The sequence below is a fragment of the Dipodomys merriami genome, unplaced genomic scaffold (assembly GCF_024711535.1).
Source record: "Dipodomys merriami isolate MVZ:Mamm:240054 unplaced genomic scaffold, mDipMer1.0.p SCAF_348, whole genome shotgun sequence".
Taxonomy (NCBI): domain Eukaryota; kingdom Metazoa; phylum Chordata; class Mammalia; order Rodentia; family Heteromyidae; genus Dipodomys; species Dipodomys merriami.
The window spans coordinates 912,071-934,325 of record NW_027205026.1 but is presented as its reverse complement, the minus strand read 5'-3'; the positions used below and the strand labels follow the sequence as shown (position 1 = coordinate 934,325).

The window sequence follows — 22,255 nt, the reverse complement described above, 5'->3', positions numbered from 1 at the left end:
CCCCTGAACCTTGGGTGGCTGAGGTGTGAAATTCCCCACCCCCACCCCACAGCCTCCAGGCTGCCTGAGTGCCAGGGGAACAGGAAAGAGGTACCGCAGGGGAGAGGTCACTACAGGGGAAAGGTCACCGCAGGGGAAAGGTCACCGCAGGGGAAAGGTCACCGCAGGGGAAAGGCCACCGCAGGGGAAAGGCCACGGCAGTCCAGGAGGGAGCGCCTGGGGGGCCCATGTGCCATGCCTCACAAGCCGCCCCTCATTGGCGGTGGCCAGGGTCCTGGGGCAGCGTCGGGCGGGTAACCAGAGAGGGGCGGGCTGAGCAGGACACATGTGCTCGGAGGAGGGAGAAGGGGAGTCACACCGCCCTTCACCCCCCGAGCAAGCCCAAAGCCTGGCCGCCCGTACTTCCACGTCTCTTCTGCAGGAAGGCGAGGGACAGACTGGCCGGGTCCAGGAAGGGGTTCCCAGGGCCCCTCCGTCTCCCAGGCCGCCATGCAGTGGCTACAGAGGAAGAGCCACGGAGGCACAATGGTCCCGGAGCAAAGAATCTCCTCAGTGCCCCCACGGCCGGCCTCCTGTGACGCTTCTGCTTTCCAGGAAGCGGCGTCCTCACCCTGGCGCCGGTGGCCCAGCCTCTCCCACGCTGCTGCTGCTGCTCGCCCCTCGGCTGGGCCCGCGGCCGCTCCCCCCGACAGTGGCTCACACCCCGCTGCTCCCCTCCAGCCTGTGCCAGTTTGTGCTTGACAAGGCCCAGCCCCCACCACTCCCTGTATCCTGGAGAGACACCACAGACCCACAAGACAGAGCCACGAGACAGCAGACCAAGGGGGCTCCCTGGAACAGGGCCCCAAGACATGGGGGCACCTGGAACAGTCCACGTCACAGGGCCACGAGACACAGGGGCACCTGGAACAGCCCACGCCAGAGCCACGAGACACAGGGGCACCTGGAACAGTCCACGTCACAGGGCCACGAGACACGGGGCACCTGGAACAGTCCATGTCACAGGCCAGGAGACACGGGGGTACCTGAACAGTCCACGTCACAGGGCCACGAGACACGGGGCACCTGGAACAGTCCATGTCACAGTGCCACGAGACACAGGGCACCTGGAACAGCCGACGCCAGAGCCACGAGACACAGGGGCACCTGGAACAGTCCATGTCACAGGGCCACGAGACACGGGGCACCTGAACAGTCCACGTCACAGGGCCACGAGACACAGGGCACCTGAACAGTCCACGTCACAGGGCCACGAGACACGGGGGCACCTGGAACAGTCCACGTCACAGGGCCACGAGACACAGGGCACCTGCAACAGTCCACGTCACAGGGCCACGAGACACGGGGGCACCTGGAACAGCCCATGTCACAGGGCCGCCAACGTGGAAATGGCCTCTGTACCCTTGGTGGGCGTCACTGCCACGGGAACGCACTCTGCAGGACTTGGTGGCTGTCTCACGCTGCCACCCCTTACCAACCACGAATCAAGTCTGGGCTGTTCGCAGGGCCACAGCAAGAGTCACAACTGCCCCTCACAGAACGTCTGCAGCCACAGCCTGCCGGACGGGCAGCACGCAGCCAGTGCGGGGCTGGGCGCAGCACAGGGGTAGGGGTGACTCACGCAGTCTGTCCAGCCACACAGCTGCAGACAGCCAAACACATCTGATGTTTTCTGGGCGACACCTGCAGCCGCATGTCCAATCCACAATCTATGTGGTGCATGGGGTGATGCCCCTGGGTGCGTGTGGGCCGGCAGAGGGAGCAGAGGTCCTAAGGCTGACCCTCTGCCACGGAAAAATGTTTTCAGTATGACTGGGGTGGTTGACAAGTGGCCTGACCCGACTCCACCTTCCACACACGAGGGGGGAGGGGCCAAGCGCCATCTGCAAGGTGGAGCGGGCAGTGTCTGAGGCCTAGACCCCAGGGTCCCGGCCCAGGCAGGCCTCCTGCTGCGCCCGCTGACCGTGTGAAGGGCCGGTGGGGACGGGGGGTACCAGGTCTGGCCAGGTGACAGCGGCCAGGCCGCACAGCTGCTGGGCTGGGGGCCTGGTCCCTGCCCAGCTGCCCTCAGCCCACTCCAACTCCCAGTTGCCTCTGCCTTATTTGGCTTGGGCCAGAAACCATAAACACGTCTGTGGAGCTTCTGCCAGAGGTGGGACGGGGCGGAGGAGGCGGCAGGGGAGGAGCGCAGGGCGCTGCTGCTGCCCTGCCAGCCTGGCCTGGGGCTTCAATCCCCAGGGCTCCCCGCCCCGCAAGGCAGAGCACAGAACCCAAACCCGGACACGGAAGGCCGTGCGAGGCGACTTGCGGGCGTGGCCAGTCCACCCATGCAGAGGAAGGCTGGAGCAGGGGGGGACACGGGCCGGCCACTGCAGGTGCGTCCGGCCTGTGCTCAGGGTCAGCCCAGGCGGTGTGGCCAGACGTCCATGGCTCCTGCGCAAAGGAGGGGGGCTTAGAGCAGTCAGGCGGTGCTGGCGGGGAAGGGGCTGGAGGTCCCTGTCTGACCAGCCCTAGCCAGACCCATTCGCACCAGCCAGCCGTAGGCAGACCTCCTCCTTCCGGAGCTCCTGTCTGCTCCTTGCCCCCAAGACTGGGCGGGCACCGAGCCCGCAGTCATCTGCCTGTGCGCACAGCCCCCCAGGACCAGGTTCTTGCTTCTTCTGTCACCCCAAGTCCAACCTGGCCCCGGGCCAGCGAGGACCTCTGGGCCTTGGTAACCCCAAGGCCGGCTTCAAACAGTCCTAGGCACAGATGGCAGCCAGCCACTCCCACCGGCACAGGCCGGAGGCAGGGAGGCCCGTCTGCAGCACCACCCCAGCAAAGGAGCAGAGAAAGCCCAAGCACGAAGCCCAAGAAATGAAGCCTCAGGGCCTGCCGAGCTCCAGACACCCCAAGCTTTTCACCCGGTGGAAATCCAGGACCCACGGGAGGGAGACCAGACTCGGGACACGTGGGTCTGTGGGAGCAGTGGGGACCCAGGCGGGAGACACGGAGAGGCGGGAGAGGAGCAGGAACACAGTGCTGCCTACCTGGAGCGGGGCCAAGCAGCCGGAACTCTGAGCAGCTTCTGGAGCGTTTAATTAGCACAGTGTCAGAGTTTCATTACTGCCGTGTCTGGGAAGGGTGGTTTTATGGCTCGCCTGCACGGGGCAGGTCACTGGTGGCCCTGCTCTCTGCGCGATGGCTTTGCGGGGCTGCGGTGGCCTGAGGGACACTTCGCTGGCAGGGACCTCCAGGAGGAACGGGAACGCAGGGCAGCCTGCAGTCCTACACAAGCCCGCCACTGTGCCCCAGGGCCGCCCCTCGCAGCTATACTCGCCACGGTGACCACGAGGTTTGCAGGACAGGAGGGGGGCTGGCTGCAGACAGCTCAGCAGGCCTGCTGCATGCGCTGGTGCAGGCCGGGCGGCCAGGGCACAGGCCGGGCGGCCAGGGCACAGGCCGGGCGGCCAGGGCACAGGCCGGGCGGCCAGGGCACAGGCCGGGCGGCCTGGGCTCAGGCTGGGGTCTGCAGGGGCCACAGCCTGAGATTCTCACCTGCGTCCGGGCAAGTCCGCAGCTGCCATCTCACAGATGGGCAGACCAAAGCTGGAGAGCCAGGTGGCTCTCTGAGGTGACCAGCTAGCAGGGGAAGCAGGTCGGGGGTGCACACGTGAGCCCCAGGAAAGCGGGAAACCAGGGGTGCATCGGACACAACGGGACGGGGCCAGCAGCCCAGCAGAGGAGACAAGTTCACGCAGTACCTTTTTGGGGGGTCATGGGGCTTGAACTCTAGGCCTGGGCACTGTCCCTGAGCTCTTCAGCTCGAGGCTAGGGTTTTACCACTTTAAGCCACAGCACCACTTCTGGTTTTCTGGTGTGGAGATGAGTCTCCTGGACTTTCCTGCCCAGGCTAGCTTTGAACCGTGATCCTCAGATCTCAGCTTCCTGAGCAGCTGGGACTGCAGGTGTGAGTCACTGGTGCCCGCTCAACGGGGCACCTTTGCTGGCCTCCCAAGGGAAGCAGAGGCACGTGTGGCCAGGAGTTGTACTTGACTGACAGACACAGGTATGGAGGGAGGGAGGGTCCCCACCGCAGGAGTGCCAGAGGCCACGGAAAAGACCAGAGCCCGCGGAGGGGGGTCCCAGCAACCCACCTGGGAGACGCTCCCCTCCCACAGACCTGGGCTGCCCCACGGCCAGCCAAGCCTGAGCCTTCCCGGAACTCGCTCCGGCCGCCCCTCCCTAAATCCACCCAGCAACTCCACGCCTCTGCAGGGCCTCCACATCCCCCCACACGGTCCCCCAGGAGACCCTGGCATGGAGGGCCGGCTGGACTGCATTCCATGCCAGCCATCCAATCTCCCACAGCCCACAGGGCGGGGCCCAGGCCGCCCGCCCCGGGGCCCCGGGCCCCCAGCCTCTGAGGGAAGGAGGATCCCAGGGTTATCTGGGCTGCCATCTGCCAGCTGATGCAGGTGAGCAGGCGGGGAGGGGTGTGAGCACAGGCCGGGGAAGGCACGGGGAAGGGGCAGGCCCCAGCCCCAACAAGGCTCCAGCAGAGCCACCTCTGCAGAGCCAAACATCCCTCCCGGGCTTCTGGAACTCTGGGATCTGGGCTTCGGCAGGGGTCCGGCCAGGAGAGGCCATCACTAACCCTATACACGGCAGGCCACTGACAAAACAGCTCAGACCTAGGGACAGAGTCCCTCGGGCACAGCAAGGGACCCAGGGCTAAGACAGGCTCAGGAGATAACCTGCTCACATTGCATGTATACACACATGCACGCCCGTGTGCACGCGCGTGTGCACACACATCCTCGAGCCTCCACCCAGGTCATATACACACATGTACGTGTGTGCCTGCACACACACACACACACACACACACACACACACACACACACACCTCCACCCCGGTCAGCCCAGTCCATTGGCACTACCCTCCAGATCCCCAGCCCCCTGAGATCTTTGGTGGCAGACGGACAAAGCCAGCACAGCGAGGGGCTCAGTCACAGGTCCCAGTGTGGAAGGGACTCTCGGGCTCCTGTGGTCAAAGGCCAAGACCAGAGGTGAGTGGTGGGGGGGGAAGGGTTGGACACCCTGCCCTCCTGCGGCCCTGTGTCCGCATCAGGTGGGGGGAGGTTCCGGCCATGCCCCTTCCGTGGAGACCAGGAGCGACGAGGCATGGTGTTGGGGGGCCCTGGGCCGAGGGGCCAGGAGCTCAGAGCCCGTTCACTGGGAAGGCACTGACTTCCTGGAAACTCTTGGAGGAATGTGCCGAGCCAGAGTCGCCCACGGTGACTCCTGCAAAGGGGGCCTGGGTCACAGCGGCAGTGTCCCCTCCCGGCTCTGGCCCCACAGAGTGGCCAGCACATTCCAGAGGACTCTTGGATGGACCTGACTGATTAGCACAGAAGGGCTGGCATTGCGCTGTGGGTAAACAGCCTCTCTCCTGACCTGGAGCCAGGCCACAGCAGCATTCCCAGTAGACGGAGGGAGGGGGGAGGATTCCTCCAGGAACAGCCCTGCCCAGGGCACCTAGGCAGGGCAGAAAGAGAGTCTAGAAATCTGGAGCGGCACCCTGGGATCCTGGGCCCTGCCTGCCCTCCCAACTCTATGTGATGGAGCCGACAGCCAGGGTCCTCCTGCGCCAGGACACGGCCTCTCACCCGGACTTTCATGTGAGCCTGGACCCCTCACACAGCAGAGCCCACCAGGACTGACCGCCAGCTCCCACAGCTGCGTGGGTCAGGATGGTGGAAGCCACCACCCTCTCCACCCCGGGTCTGTCTCAGGGATGCCGGCCCTGGCCCGGGCCAGGCCCTGGAGCTAGAGACACGATGCAGAGCCCAGACCTCAGGCATCTGCCAGCCGTGGTGAGGAGCTCTCCACAGTGGGAAGAGCACTAAGCTACGGCACAGAGTGGGTCCAGACCTGCCACACACCCAAAGCAACAAATACAAACTGGGCAACATACAGCCTGTCTCAAAAAACAACCGCAGCCAGGAAGTAGCTCAGGCTGTAATCCTAGCCACGTGGGAAGTAGAAAAAGGGAGAATCATGGCTTGCAGGCTTTGTGCTCCTCGCTACTTGAGAGGAAAGCAAACAGCAGGATTGTGGCCCAGGCTGGTCTGGACATAACTGTGAGGCCTTATTTGAAAAATAACTAAAGTGGCTAGAGATGTTGCTCAAATGACAGAACACCTGCCTAGCAAGCGTGTGAGGCTCAGAGTTCACACTCCGGTACCACTAAACAACCACAACAAAACAAAACACAAAACCCTGAAGTTGCCACTTGGTGTCTGTAGGAGATTGGTCCTAGGGTCCCACAGACACCACCATCCATCCGGGAGGCTCTCTCTTCTGGAAAGCGGCGTGGGGCTGTGCGGAGCTCACATGGCCTGTGCGTGTGAGTCAGTGGTGGGAGCCTGGCAATAGGCCTATGCTGGCCATGCAGGTGCTACGCAAACACGCTGCACCACGGTGCTTACCGCATCAGAGCGCTGAGACGCAGCCGGCCAGGCTGACCAGAGTGTGAGCCAGGGGAAGGGAGCGGCACACAGGCAGCGGAGGCCGGGCCGGCACGAGGGCAGACGGGGGTCGTGAAGCGGGGCTGTGGCAGGGGTGCACACACAGCGTTCTGCTCACAGCAAATGGAAAGTCTGCTTCTTGAGAGCTTCCAGGATTTTATGTCAATTCTTTCATCCATTTTTCTCTTTAATTTTAGGGATTCTGGAGCTTGATCTTAGGGCCTCGAGCTTGCTAGACCTCCAGCCCTGCCGTTTCTAGTTATTAGAAACCTTTTCTGCCTGGGCCTGTCTCACACTGAGATGCTCCAGACCTCTGCCTTCCAGGTGGGTAGGATGACACGTGAGCCTCTGGCGCCTCGCGGCAAACACTCTGATCTGTGGCTGGATGAGCCACAGGTGCAGAGGCTGCAGGCGCAGAGGGCTACGTACACGCATGAGGGCAGCCATCGGGTCAGGGGTCAACAGCACGGGGAGGGGCTGGGGGGAGGGGCGGGGAGCCAGGGCCCAGTCCCACACCCAGGTGCCCAATGAACCAGGAGGCAACGCAACAGGAGTGTCCGATGGAAGGCTCCCCTGGGGGACGCAGGAGCTGGACATGGGGCAGGAAGAATCGGGGCCTGGGGAGACTCAGCAGAGAAAGCGAAGTGCTGAGGCCCTGGAGGGGAAGGCTGAGCCCTGTGCCGCCGGGGTCCCCGAGGTGGGCGGCTGCCCCTTGTCCCTGTGCCCGGATTGAGCACCACCCGTGCCGCAGAGCTGAGGGTCTCGAGGCGGGGCCTCCCCTGGGGACCCCAGGCCCCGCGGCGTTCCCAGGGCGGCTTGCGGACAGGTTCTAATGCCTCACACTCCAGGGATGGAGGAGAGACAGATGGTAAGCTGCCATGGAGATCTTCCTGCCACTATCTGCGAGGCTGGCGGGCGGCACGGCAGGGTGTGGCTCGGCACTGAGTGACCACAGCAGAGGCCTGGCTCAGTCCCGCGCTGCCCCCAGGATGGACGTGGGCATCACTAAGGACAGACGGCCCCCACGGCTCGCCCGAGGAAGCGGCTGGCTCCGCCCTTGGGCGTCAGAGGCCGGTGCCCCGGCTGGCCGTGCGCACGGGGCAGAGCGTCCACTCCAAATGCCTAGCCAGCCCAGGCAGCTCCAGCCACCACACAGCCCTTTCGTCACTCCCAGCCAAAGGCAGAAGTTACGCACTGACTCAGACCCCCGCCCCGTGACTCAGCCTTCTCAGCCGTCCAGCCTGGCTTGTGCAAGCAGACCCGGAGCCCGGCCGCCCAGGCCCCTCCCGCACACCTGGGAGGAATGCTGTCTGGCGGCCTCCCACTGGCTGCCAGGAGGCGGCTGACCCCTGGCTGGGGGTGAGGGACCGGTGGCACCGGCCAGGCTCCCCTGCGGGGCCTGCCCGGGCGCTACCGCAGGGTCGCAGAGGCCAGGGCGACTGGTCAGGTGTCTCACGCCGGCCCTGGCTCACCTCTGCCATCCGTGATTCCCCAGTGGTAAAACGCGGGGACACGGCCCGGGAGGTACCCATGCGAGTGGCTCACAGAGCTGGAGACCGCAGGCCTGCCCGTCCGGCCCGGAAACCTTGCCCTCCCGCCGTCGATTTGGGATACAGCGTTGGGGCTGCCGCTGGGCTGAGGCTGGAGGTGTAGGGTCTGCGTTTGGCCCTGTGGGCACCGTGGGCTGGCCCAAGCCTCATTTCCCGGGTTCACTGTGAAGCCTGGGCTGCCGGGCCCAGAGGCTGACCAGGCACCAATCTTACTACCGGCACCAAGGGGTTTTTAGGACACTGAAACAGGTTGGCATGATTAGGGTAGATGCCCCAGGACCCCAGAGGAAGAGGGACCAGACATGAATAGCAAAGATCAGTGACTCCATTTCCTACTTGCTGCCACCCTGACATCTTCAGAAGATAAGAGATAAGCAGATGTATACAGGGAGGCAAAGATAGGAGATACAGACAGCTGCAGGTGGATACATAGCTACAGGTCTAGGTAGATATAAATACACAGACACAGATAGAAGTAGCTAGCCGTAGATACAGGAATGCAGATACAAATAGGCAGACGGATGGGGACAGCTCTCCATGGCTGTGGACAGGGCAGGGAGGACACGCAGCCCAGGCCCCTACACGCACTGGGGAATTCCAACAAGCTCGTGAAGTAACCAAGCAATAACCCAGCACCACAGGTCCAAACAGCTGCCGTGAGCTCCGCCTGGAAGAGACCCAGCCCACGGCCCCAGCCCCAGCCCCGGCCCCGGCCCACGGCCCCAGCCCCGGCCCCAGCCCCGGCCCACAGCCCCCCGCCCAGCCCCGGCCCCAGGCCGCAGGCCCCGGCCCCGGCCCCAGCCCCAGCCCCAGCCCCAGCCCCAGCCCCAGCCCCCGGCCCCGGCCCCAGGCCCCGGCCCCAGGCCCCGGCCCCGGCCCCGGCCCCAGCCCCGGCCCCGGCCCCAGCCCCGGCACGGCCCCGGCCCCAGGCCCCGGCCCCGGCCCCAGGCCCCGGCCCTGGCCCCGGCCCACGGCCCCGGCCCACGGCCCCGGCCCCGGCCCTGGCCCCGGCCGCCCAGCCTCCTTTCATGAAAACTCTGGCCAGCTCACAGAGCACTCACTGTCCTGTGTTCATCTGCACAGGCCCAAGGTGCAGAGCAGCAGAGCGGCGCTCGCTGCCTGGGGCCGGGCACCTGCGCACCGCATGCACGCTCCCTGCCTGCCTGCCTGCACGTCACCCAGCTGTGCCCTCGGATGCCTCCCAGGCCTCCTCCCTCCCCAGACGACCCCTTCCAGACTGGGCCCTGGAACTTCATGCGGGTCACATTCCAGGCCTGTGGCTGTGAACCACGGCAGCCACAGAACACACCAACCTCCAGGGCCAGCCAAGCGTCTGGCCCAGCCAGGCTGGGGATGGGACGGGCAGCCTCGGGAGGGAGCACAGCTCCAGAAGCTGCCCTGGCCCACACCCCTCGGTGGCCCGGCAGCCCCAGCCCCAGGCGCCAGCCTCAGGTCGCAGTCAGCGTGGAGCTATGGAGACACGCTGGGCTGGCCCCAGGCCCCACTTCCTGGAAACCCCCGCTCCTCCCGTGCCAGAAACCCTCAGCGGTGCAGCCTGTCCCCAAGCAGGGCACAGGCCCCGCCCCGCGAGGCAAGCCGGTCACTCCATCACCGGCAGTGACACACGGCTCTCCTGCTCCACGGAGGAACGACACAGCTGATCCCTTGGTCCCCAGGCCGCACAGCCGGAGGGGCTGCGCCAGCTGAGCCCCAGCCACCACGTGGGCCTGGCCCCTCAGGCTGCCCCTGCCCCGCAGTCCCACCCAGGATTCACAGCGGGTAGTGAGAAAACTCCAAGCACCCGCCAGCTGTCCTTCATGGCACCCAGTGCTGACAGGACAAAGCCTCACCCCGACACACCCTCAGCCTCCAGAATCCGCCCCGCCCCGCAGCCGCCCCTCCCCTCGCGTGGCTCCTCATTGCCCCCCGCCCCTTGCGTGGCTCCTCACTGCCCCCCGCCCCTCGCGTGGCTCCTCACTGCCCCCCGCCCCGCAGCCGCCCCTCCCCTCGCGTGGCTCCTCATTGCCCCCTGCCCCTCGCGTGGCTCCTCACTGCCCCCCCGCCCCGCAGCCGCCCCTCCTCGCGTGGCTCCTCACTGCCCCCCGCCCCGCAGCCACCCCTCCCCTCGCATGGCTCCTCATTGCCCCCTGCCCCTCGCGTGGCTCCTCACTGCCCCCTGCCCCTCGCGTGGCTCCTCACTGCCCCCCTCCCCTCGCGTGGCTCCTCATTGCCCCCCGCCCCGCAGCCACCCCTCCTCGCGTGGCTCCTCACTGCCCCCCTCCCCTCGCGTGGCTCCTCACTGCCCCCCGCCCCGCAGCCGCCCCTCCTCGCGTGGCTCCTCACTGCCCCCCGCCCCGCAGCCACCCCTCCCCTCGCGTGGCTCCTCACTGCCCCCTGCCCCGCAGCCACCCCTCCCCTCGCGTGGCTCCTCACTGCCCCCCTCCCCTCGCGTGGCTCCTCACTGCCCCCCGCCCCGCAGCCGCCCCTCCTCGCGTGGCTCCTCACTGCCCCCCGCCCTGCAGCCGCCCCTCCTCGCGTGGCTCCTCACTGCCCCCCACCCCGCAGCCGCCCCTCCCCTCGCGTGGCTCCTCACTGCCCCCCGCCCCTCGCGTGGCTCCTCACTGCCCCCCTCCCCTCGCGTGGTTCCTCATTGCCCCCCGCCCCGCAGCCGCCCCTCCTCGCGTGGCTCCTCACTGCCCCCCGCCCCTCGCGTGGCTCCTCACTGCCCCCCTCCCCTCGCGTGGCTCCTCACTGCCCCCCGCCCCGCAGCCGCCCCTCCCCTTGCGTGGCTCCTCTGCCCCCTGCCAGGGCTGCTCTTGGCCCTGGGCCCCATTCTGCACAACTGACCCCAGAAGTGGAGGTGTGAGGCCCACAGACCCTCCATCCTGTGCCTGCGCGGCGTCCGGGGAAGGGCTCCCCGGGCCCAGCGCCTGCCATGTGGACACCGGCTGGGCTACTGCTCTGCTGGACACGGTGCTCAGCGCCTAGGCTGGCCAGCACTGCCCAGGCTGAGAGCCTCCTCCATTTCCCGCCCATCCTCGGCCACGAGGTCGGTGTCCCCGTGGGACTCAGTGGCTCCCAAGGAACTAATGAGCTCGCCGGGCCTGGAGGACGAGCGGATCAAGTGGCCATTAAGAGCAGAGAACTGCGGCGCATGGGGACGCAGGGTGGGGACGGGGACGATCCCGGCCAAAGGCTATATGTTCAATTCCTGGAAAAAGAGGAGTGAGAAAATGACGGCTGGGCGGGCCTGTCGCCCACCACATCCTGTTTTCATGGAAAACTAATCTAATTCCCGCTGGCAGGCCAGGGGCAGCCATCCCTGGGGTCCTGAGGGGCCACGGGACCGCAGGCGAGCCCACCCCGACCCGTGTGGAGGCAGCAGCCCTCCCAGCCGCTTCCCTTCTCCCAGCGGCCGGCCCTCCCCAGCAGCAGGGACGGCTGGGCCTCACCCGCCAGCCCCAAACCTCGGCCAGCTGCGGAGGAGCGGCTCTGACCCTGGGCAGGACAGGGGAACGGCAAGCACTGGCCACACTGTGGGTCTGCACCAGGCTCGGACCCTGGGCCGGACGCAGCACAGGCTGGAAAGCACAAGCTCTGGGGCCAGTCGCACCCCTGCTCGCCACGGGGCCTCTGGGCCTCCATCTCCCCTTCGAAGCCACCAGACGAGACTGGCTGCCAGCTACTCACTCGTTAGCCACCGGCTGTCTGTCTCAGCACAGCTGCCCGCACTGCAGGGAAACCACACCCACAGGGCCCACGGGGCCGGCCCAAGCCCCGGCAGGGACAGGGACGCAGGACCACGGGGCTCTGGGGCTGACCCCAACCCTGTCTTCTCTTGGCCCATGGCCCCAGAGCTCCGGCCTGTGGACTCCAGAGGCATCAGGACCAGCCCCCGCCCCCTGCCAGGCTGCCCCCCAGCACGCTGGACAGGCTACCAGGCTAACCAGGAACAGCATGCTTGCTTCCAGAGGGCGGCCCTGTGGAAAGCAGGTGTGGGCCAGACCACCCCAAGGGGCAGGTGGCACTGGGATGGGCTTCGGTGCCCTCAACGGTGGCCAGAAGAGGGCGGCTAGCTAAAGGAGAGGCTATGTACTGCGCCTGCTGGGGCCGACGTGGGAGGAGGGTGGGGTGTGGACTGCTGGGGGTCCCGGGCCCCTCACCAGCGAGGGACTGTGAAGGCTCGCGCTAACCTCAGGGCACAGGACTCTGCGGGGGTCCTACAACACGTCCCCCCGCCTGCGAGGCCGCTGCCAGCTGCGCCCGCTGCCCAGCACACGCTGCCTGTGTCTGGCCCCGGCTGTGCCACGTCCCACTGTGGCTGTGGGAACCGGCTCGCCTCTCGGGGCTGTGGCTGTGACTGAGCTCGCCGCGAGGGCCCAGGGCACCCAGAGCAGCGTGCCATCTCGTGGGGCAAGGCCTCCTGTGTGCGTGCAGCCCCGCCCACACGCCGGGCCACGGCCCTCCTGGGGGGACTCCGGACCCCAGAGGCCCCTGGCTTCCTCAGCAGCCCCGGACCACGGCCCCCGCCTGGCCTCAGGCCATAGCTAGTCCCCAAACTGGTGTTTTCAACTGGCAGCTGCCTTTGTCCCCACCTCGGCCGCAGGAGGACACCGCGGTCTCCAGGTGCAGATCCGTAGACTGGTCCCCACATCCTCACACCGGGGACCAGGCAGCACACGCATGCGCACGTGCTCTGAACACGGGACAGCCCCTGAGTCCCGTGACAGGAGGCTGGCGGTGCAGGGAGGCCCCCTCCTGTCTCGTTTGGTTTTGCAAGGCTCCTCTGTTCTCGTCACCTGCTGTGTCCCCAGGAGCCAAGCAGGACAGGCGCTAACATTATAACTGAAGCATCCAAAACGCAGATAAAGCCTCCGCCGCCGCCAGAACAGCTGCAGCACTGGACAGCGCCTTGCCAGGCACCGGCTCGGAGCCTGCACCCCGGGCCCGGCCTGCACTACAGGGGGCCGCACCGGCCCCACTCCTTAAAGAAGAAAGGCTCGGGGCTTAGGGAGGCCGGACGAGCTGCCCCGGGGGCCGGCAGCAGAGACAGGACTGGAGGTGACGAGAAGCTAGCGCGGGGGTCACCGTCCTGCCTGGCTTCCACCCAGGTGAGGACGGCGGAGGGGCTTCGAGGCGAGGCTAACGTGTGGTCGCAGCCGCTGACAGCCAGCACCTTGCAGACAGGGTACGTTCACACCGCCGGGGCCGTGGACAGTCAGGTGACCTGGGATGCCCCAGGGTGGCGCCTGGGTGAGCGCGAGTCTGGCAGAGGAGATGGAGGAGCCGCTGGGATGGGGGGCCTGCTTCTCGGGCGCTGCGGGGCGGCTGAGTCACACTGCCTCACCCACCCAGGGCTCGGCGCGCGCTGCGACACCCACACAGCGCAGGTGGGTCGCTGGCGGCCTCCAGGGAGCCTGGAAGCCCCCACCCCCACCCGTCCTCCTCTGGAATGTGACACAGCCTGTCAGCCCAGGAGCCCCAAGCTCGGGAGGCAGCTATTACCTGCCCCGGCCCAGGCCCACGTCCCCTGTCACCTGGGGAGCCCTCCCCAGCCTTTCAGTAACTCCTGGCTCCATGCCTGGAGCTGGTCATCATGGGGAGCCTGCAGGGGAGGGGGGGCCGGAGACGCTGACCCCGGGGTGAAGGGCTGCCCAGGGCCGGAGTGGGGACTGTGGGAGAGGGAGAGGCGGGTGGCCCCAGGGTGGGGCCAGGGTGAAGCCAAGAGGGAAAAGCAGGGGGGAGGGGGAGGATCCACAGGAAGCCCCACCTGCATGCAGGTCCTGTACAAGCCTGGCAAGGCCTGGCCTCGTCTGCAGGACACAGACAGCAGCGGCCATGTCCGGAGGTCACACACCGAAGCCCCCCAGATTAGGGACCAAAGCCTGGAAAGGCTGGGCCAGCAACCGCCAGCAGGGTGGCAAGCCCAAAGGAAGGCCGCCACCCACACCGGGTGCCCGGGGAACACGCCAGGTCACCCAGCTTTGCCACCCAAGGAGTGGCCTGGAACTCTGCTTGTCCACTGGCCAAGTATGTTCTTGGGAAGGCATAGGATGAAGTCAGACCATCTGCACATTTTCTAGGAAAAGGAAACCAAGGCAGGAGACTGTGTAGGGCAGAGTCGGGGCCACATGGCTGCTGCCTGGAGAGGCCAGCCCGCTGAGCCCCCAGACACGGCCACCCGTAACAGGGCCTCAGCCCCTGCCCCAGACCTCCAACAGCTCCCTGGGGGTCCCCAGGCCCACAGTCCTGGCCCTCCAAGATTGGAACCGGCTAGCCACCCGCACCCCTAACAGGCACGGTCTGCACCCACTGATAAGGGCCGGATAGAAGTGGCCTTCACAGTATGGAACCATGGGGCGGGGCGGGGCGGGGCGGGCAGGCAGGCATGACCTCCACGACCCAGAGCAGCACCCGCCTCCTCACCTCCTGGCCCCTGCAGACATTCCCTTCCCACCACAGGGTAGGATGGGGCCCAAACCACACACGCCAGCCTGACCAGAGATCACAGAAGCGGGCTGACCGGAAGGGCAGGTGGAACCCGCACGACTGCAGGGCACAAGGCCCAGCTAGGTCCCCGAGACCTGCTCCCAGCACCCCATCTCCCGGGAGGGCTGGGCACGGGCCTCACAGGACCCGCAGAGGTCTGGGCTCCAATGCCACAAGGTATAGCTATCCTAGGCACAGCCCGAAGATGAAGGGACAGGTGGCCGGGGGGCTGGGGCCTCCTGGACTTGATGAGCTCCACTGGCAGATGATGAACAAACAAATGGAATGTCACCCAGCAGCCAGGGACCAGCCACACGCGCAGCCCACACGTGCGCTGAGCAAAGACCACAAAGAGACACATCCCTGCGGGGCCTGACCCAAACACAAGCACCAGACAGGGAAAGCGCTGCCGCAGAAGCTGGGGCCAGAGAGAGGCAGGGAGTTTCCAGGGGACGGGAACCGCCACTGTCTTGTTTAGAACCTCAGTCAACTGTCAAAACTTGTCAGGTGCATACCTAGAACCACTGCACTGAGAAGGCGAACGCAGGAGTGTTGATTGTTCAAGCCTAGCCCGGGCTAAAGAGCAAGATCCTGCCTCAAAAAACAAAACAAGCCTGGCACTGCTGGCTCACACCTGTCATCCTAGCGACTCAGGATGCCGAGATCTGAGGATCACAGTTCAAGGCCAGCCTGGGTAGGAAAGTCCATGATGCTCTTTATCCCCAATTAAGCACCCAAAAAGCCACACAGCAGGGACTTTGTCGGGACTCCGCACCCTAGGGCAGCCTGGCCCCCAGAGAGTTTTCCAGACTCATTTGCCAAATAAATGGCTGATGTCAAGGACAGGCACTAGGGGTTTGGAGGGAAATGGGTCGGGGAGATGGGGGTGGAGCGTCTCAGGCCCTGGGCAGGAGGGTAAATGGCACTGGGGGACAAAGTATCCAGGACGAACACAGGAGGACAAGGGGTCTGGGCTGGGAGTTAGGGAGACTTAAACCTCGACAGAGGTTAGTATGACAGGGGGTGTAGATGGAGGCTGGAGGAATGAAGGATCTGAGCTGGAGGCCAGGGAGATGAGAGACACTCCAGCCACAGAGCAGGAAGGTCTCTTGGCCAGGCTCAGGGAAGGAGCTGGGGGCTCAGACAGGGCAATGGGGCAGGACACCGGCCCCAGGCAGGGACAGTGCACCGTAGGACCTTCTCTAAGAAACGGGGCTACTCCGCTGAACTGTCCGGAAGCAAGCCTCTCACTGCAGCAGCTGCCCTTGCTGCCTCTGGAGGGTGATGACAGGGCGAAAGAGCTGGGGGCCCCGCACCCCAAAGCATCTGGGTCTTCACAGCTGGGCAGTCCGGTCAAGGGCTTTACTCGAAAAATAGGTGGTGGGGTGTGCTCGGGACAGCTGCACGGCAGCAGGGGCAGGGAGAAAGCAGACAGCGGATTCTGCCAGGCTGAGGGGCCCGAGGGGCTGCCCAGGGGGCTGCTAGAAGAAATGATGCAGGTCTGCACACACATGCCGGGTCACTGGACGGAGGCGCTGGGCCGGAAGATCACAGCCCGAGGCAAGGCGTCCTGTGCCTGCCCACCAAGGCCAGGCTGCCCGCACCCGTGGCGCTGCCTCAGCCACCCAAGAACAGGGGCACTGTACGTGTCACAGCTCCACCAGACACACAGCCGCACGGCGTCGGGGTGTGGGGGTCCCTTCAGTCCTAGACAAGCTGGACAGGAAAAGGAACACAAAAACAGCGGCTCTGCTGGACAGGACTGGCGGAAGGGAAGGTTCATTTCCCTTTCACATCAGGATGATGTGCTTTGTTAACCCGTGTTTTAACTATAAACAGAACTCAGGTAATGACAGGGACTGCACAAGTGTGGCTGGTGGCAGACATGCCCAACAGGAGCTGGGCGCAGGGGTCCAACCAGCAGAGCGCAGGCCCTGCGGGCTCCAAGAAGTAGAGGCTGGCCGGGCACCGGTGACTCACGCCTGTCATCCTCGCTACTCAGGAGGCTGAGCCCTGAGGACTGCGGTTCAAAGCCAGCCCAGGCAGGAAAGTCTGTGAGACTCTAATCTCCAACGAATCACCAGAAAACCAGAAGTGGCGCTGTGGCTCAAGTGGTAGAGTGTTTGCCTTGAGCTGAAGAGCTGAGGGACAGCGCCCAGGCCAGAGTTCAGCCCCATGACCAACACAAAAAAAGTAGAGGCTGAGCCCCTCAGGCCTGCTGTGCACCCGGGTCTTGTCAGAAGACCCTTGCCCGGGGCCCATCCTAGTCCTCTGTGCTGTGACCCTTGGGGCTGCCCGAGCAGAGAGCAGCCTGCAGGCCTTGTGAACGGATCCCCACGGCACTTAGTTTTATGGATCCTGCAGATTCCTCAAGGCCGGCCGGGCAGCGGGAGAGGGCGGCTGCAGCCCAGCCCCCTCCTCCGGCAGCACCCAGCGCCCAGCGGCCGCTCGGCACCGACCTGTTTTGGCTGCCTATTCAACGGCAGAGGAAACCACAGGAGACCAAGGCAGACAGTCCCTCTGCAACCTGAGCCAAGGAAGCAGCGGCCCCAGCTATATATATAGAGAGAGAGAGGGAAAAACAGCGTGCACCAGTAAACAGCACCCCAACCCCGCCAGCCCGTTAGAGGGAACCAAAAATACTCCCTGTAATTATGCTATTAAAACACACCAGAAAAATGGACCCGCCCCATTCGGCTGAGGCCCCAAGACACTGCAGGTCGGGTGCCCGTGGTGGAGGGGCCGTGGTGGAGGGCCTGTGTCTCGGAGCCGGGAAGCTGCTGGACAGCTGGGCCTCTGCAGCCCAGCCCGGAGCCGCACTGACTCCCCGCGGGCCGGCCAGTGGCACACGTAGGAATCCACTGTCCCCCGGAGAAACGGGGGCCCTCACAACTTCACACAGCCCTCAAGGTCTCCCCAGCCCGGTCATACCCCCCTGGACACCGGCCCTGCTCCGAAGGTCCAGCACTTACCTTAGGGAACCTCATTTGAGGGTGTGACTGGGGTCCCCCCAGGAGGCGTTACTGGGAGGCCCTGCTTTGCTGGTACGATTCGCTCTTCCCACCTGTGGGTAGCAGCAAGCATGCAGAGCCCCCGAGCCCCCAGGCCCCACACCCGGCACTCCAGGCCTCAAATCCTAACTTAGCCCCTGGCTCCCACCCAAGGCTGCGGCCCACAAGACCTAGATGAGAGCCGCACGAATGCACTTGGAGCCAGGGAAAGGGCCGCGTGACTCCACAGGCTGTGTGGACCTGGCTGCGGGGACTGGGCCGGAGACACCCCAGGGGATTCGTTCTGCACACGGAGGGAGGCAGACGCCTGGCTGGGTCCCCGCGGAGCCTCCCCTTCTAGAGAGCATCAGGGGGAGGCGGCCCCCCTTCACAGAGCTCCCTCGAGGTCTGGCCTGGCCGCTGACCACCAACGCCTCAGCGCTCGGCCCGGCACATCTGGGAAAGCACTCGGGACTCACAGGCCTGCGAGGAGGGCTGGACTCAGGGCTGGCCTTCCCGAGGGCGGGCTGCCCACCCCGCCCAGCAGGCCCTGAGAGATCTGGGAGCCCCTGTGAAACTCGCATTGTCCTGTCTACAGAGGAGGTAACAGGGCAGGAGGGAGATGAGGCTGCCATGCTCAGGGCAAGCAGAGGCCTCACGACCCCTCCAGCAAGCTGGCCGGGCCTCCGCCCAGCACTGCCTCCAGCCACCTAGGCCTCCTCTCAGCGACCTCCCAGCCCAGGTCCTCCACAGGTCCAGCTGCCGGCAGGAGAGAAGGATTCACTTGCCCAGAGGAAAGCAAGACTTCACCCCCAGTGGTTCCCCCTCCAGAGGGCAAATGAACTCCCCATACTCCAGAGCTGGGGTCAAAGGTCAAGGGAGGGACAGAAGACAGGGCTAGGGGTGAGAGGTCCTCCCCCAGGCCACCCCATTCCTCCAGGCGCAGGCTGCGGGCAGGGTGGGGCAGGGCGGGGCCAGGAGGCCTCTGCTCTGCAGGGACCCTCACCAGGCCAGGCTGCCCGCAACACTGCTCACCTTAAGTAGAGCAAAAAAAAGGGCCACATGGGTGCTTGTGCTGCCATAATCACTGCTCAGATTAACACTTAAACGTCTCACGAAGACAAAATACAAAACTACTGCAGTAACAAGAACAAAACATGGATGAGGGCTGGAAAGGTGGCTCAGTGGTAGAGCGCTTGCCTTGCATGCCTGAGGCCCTAGGCTCAAGTCCTCAGCACCCCATAAGCAGAAAAAGCCAGAAGTGGCGCTGTGGCTCAAGTGGTAGAGCGCTCGCCTTGAGCTGAAGAGCTGAGGGACAGCGCCCAGGCCGAGTTCAGTACCCACAACCGACAAAAAAATAAAAAACATGGATGAAAATGTAAATGGGTAATTGCATATGTCTAAACTAGATAGCAAAGACCAACGTTGCTGGGTTTAGGATGTGTGGGGTCAGGGCACGGCGCCCCTGGACAGCAGTGCCTACAAGGCTCACCTTCCCGACCTCTGATCACAGAGAGCAAACTTAGTGCTGTGCCAGTACAGGAGACACGGCCCCGCAAACAGCCTGGGGCCAGGATCGAGGAGCAGCTCCCTGCCCACCCTTTGGGCCGGAAGACCACTTCTGCAGGAAGACCCTCAGCCCAGTGGCTGGCCAGAGGATGGAGGTGCATCCTCAGCTCCTGGGTGGGCCCCTGGCACCCCACCTTAGGCTCACCCTTGAATACACACCCAAGTGCACCATAGCCCTCAGTTCCCCGCCCACCACAGAGGCTGTGGCCTTCACCAGTGCCAGGCCCACCTGGGGTCCCTGCCAGGGACGCGGGACCACCCATACCCCAGAGGGTGGCTGCCAAGCCTGGAGCTTTGAGATGTAGCACAAGCACCTGCCAATACTGAGTTCCCTGGGATCCTCATTACTCGCTGGCCAGCCACTGGGCTGAGGGGCAGATCTGAGGCTGAGTGACTGCTACCGAGTCCCGGCTGTTCTCAAAGCCGAGCCAGAGCCGCCGCCGCCTCCTCCCCTCCTGTCTGCCCGCCTCACGCTGTGGAGAACAGTGAGAAAGCCCAGATCACCACGACCTGAGGTAACACGCTGGGGAGACCTGCGCGCCCCAGGCCAGGCCGCCTCTCACCGCCGGGCGTTCCGTTCTGATGTCCATGCTGCTGCTGGGTGGCCCAGCAAGCCAAGAGCCAAAGAGGTAGCTGCGGTCCTTTCTATCCAAGTACAGAATGTTCTGCCCGGACAACCCCAGGAGCTCATCCCCGAGGGCTTCCGCCACAGGAGATACCCGGACACGGTCACTGTGCCACGCGGGGCGCGGGCCCGGGGCCAGCGCTGCCGGGCTTTCCAGGTAGTGATGCTAGATGGGGCGTGGCGAGGAGGCCAGCACTGGGTGACTCAGGCTCTCCCTCCACACAAGGTGACTAACCCTCCAAAGGTGTCACTTCCAAAATACCAGAGCACCAAAGCTCCGTGACCAGGGGCACTCCGGAGGCAGCACATGCGAGGCTCAGGTGTCAGGAGACAGGGCTTGGCCAGCCCTGCACCCCTCCCCCAGGGGTGCAAGGCCCACACTGGGCACACAGCCAGCGGGTGTGTCCTGGGCATCGGCATTTTCTTCATGAACAGATGTTATTCAGGGCAGTTCGGGCTTAGGGAAAGCACAGAGTTAGTCACTCCCCAGGTGACTAACTCGGCCTGGGTGGAACCCTCAACTGGTGAAACCCCACATCCTACCCCAGGAGCTCGGGTTTCCCCTCGCCACCCACCGCCCTCCCGATGGGCAGGGGAGGGGGTCACAGCCCGGCTGCCCGCTGGATCCGGCCGCTCTGCCTGTTTTGGTACTGCCCACAGCCGAGAACGTTTTTTACGTGTTTAATGGCTGGAAAAAATATCAAAGGAGCATTTCATTTTGTGAAAGTGTTTACCATCTGGCAGGGCAGAGACAGCTCTGCCGACTTTGTTCAAGGGCTGTTACCATCTAGGAAGAAATCCTCCCGCTAAAGGAACACAGACAACCTGTCCGGCCCTCCCTGGAATGCCCCCAGGGGGTCCCAGGTGAGCTCATTCATCTCCTGGCTCCCGGGCCTACCACTGGCCCAGGACCTTTGTTTTTACCATCTGGCTTTCTACAGGCCAGGGAGGAAGGCAGGCCGGCCGTGTGGAGCTTGGACCCAGCTCTCCTGCGCAGAGTCCACACGGGCCGGGGTGTCCCAAGGCCCCTCCTTTCTAAGCTCAACGGTTCTCCTCCATTCCTGCCTTGAAGTCCCCCATCTGGCCCCTTTGGGTTCGCCGGGGGCCGCAGTGGGGGCAGCGCCCACCTCCCCAGCCGCAAAGCTCTGGAAGGCCCGGGGACAGACCCGGCTGGGCGTCGGGATTCCTCCCCGCCGACGCTCACGGAGCAGCGCCGAGCCAGCCGGGCTGCGGACAGGGACTCCGGGCGGGGCGCGGTGGGGGCAGAGGGCCCGGGGAGGACGCTTTCCCGCGAACAAGGGGTACAGATTCTGGGGACCCCGGGACCCTCCTCCCGCCACGCCCGCGCACCCCAGGCCTCGTGGGGCGCCCTCCGCGTCCGCCAAGCAGGGCACAGGGGAGAGGGCGCCCAGGGAGCCGGGCGGCGCGGGGCGGCGCGGGGCGGCGCGGGGCGGGCTCGACGGCTCCTGGGCGCGGGGAAGCCGGGCAGGAAGCCGCCGTCCCCCCGGTCAGGAAGTCCCGGTGCGCGGCCGCGCTTCTTCCTTCCTTTCTCTTTTTTTAAGCAAGAAGGAGAGCCGGAGATTCGCGCTCCGACCCGCGGGCGCAGCCGCCCCGCGCCCCGCGCCGGGCCCCGGCCCCGGGCGGCCGAGACGAACGCGCTGCGCTGGGCGCCGCGGGACCCGCGCGGGGAGGCTGGGGGCGCCCGGCCCGGCGCACCGCACCCGCGCCCGCGCCCGGCCGTCCCCCACACCGCTGCCGCCCCGCGCCCCGCCGCCCCCCGCCCATGCTTCCGGAATGCGGGCGCCCGGGGCCGCGCGCCCCCCGCCCCCCGCCCCACTCACCCGCCAGCAGCGCCGAGGGCAGCAGCAGCCAGTAGAGCCCCGCGCCGAGCACGTGCGGCTCCATCGCCGCGGCCCGCCCGGCTCCCGCGCTAGGGGGCGGCGCAGGGGCCGCGGGGCCGGCGCGCCATGGCGCTCAGGGCGAGTCTGCGCGCGGCCGGGAGCCCGGGGGCCCGCGGGGGCCCAGCGCCGCGCCGCCGCCTCTCCGGGCCGGGGCCCGCGGCGTCCGCGCTCCGGTGCCGACCCCTGGAGCCCGCGCGCCGGGCGTCAGCGTCGCGGCTGGCGGAGACCGAGCTGGGCCGGACGGCGCCTCCGCGGCTCCCTCCGCCCTGCCCGCCCGCGGGCCTTTATAAGCTCGGCCCCCGCCCTCCCGGCGTGCCCGCCTCCGCGCTGCCCCGACGGCCGGCGGACGCGCCCTGGCGCCCTCCGCCGCCCCGCGGCCCCTGCGCCGCCCGCGCCGCCCCGCGCGCCCCCTCTGGGCGGCCCGCACCGCCACCCCGCCAGCGCCCGCAGGCCCCCTGGGCCCGGCCGACCCACGCGCGAAGCTGCCCCGCGTGGCCCGAGCGACTTTCGCTTTGCTCCCGGAGCCGCGAGGGCGCGGCGCCCCCTGGGGCCGGCGGCGGCCACGCTGGCGCGGCCTGGCCCGCGGGGACCGGCTGCGCCCCCGCCTCGCCGCCCCAGC

General features: G+C 66.1%; 1 protein-coding gene across 1 annotated transcript in view; it reads right to left on the bottom strand.

The window, feature by feature from the left end:
• LOC138803781 (piezo-type mechanosensitive ion channel component 1-like) overlaps nt 1-21,640 on the bottom strand; it is a 58,901-nt gene extending 37,261 nt beyond the window's left edge. Inside the window, exon 1 of the mRNA XM_069987864.1 lies at nt 21,577-21,640. Coding sequence (XP_069843965.1) covers nt 21,577-21,640 — 64 coding nt within the window. The remainder of the gene's footprint in view (nt 1-21,576) is intronic.
• Nucleotides 21,641-22,255: the final 615 nt, after the last annotated feature.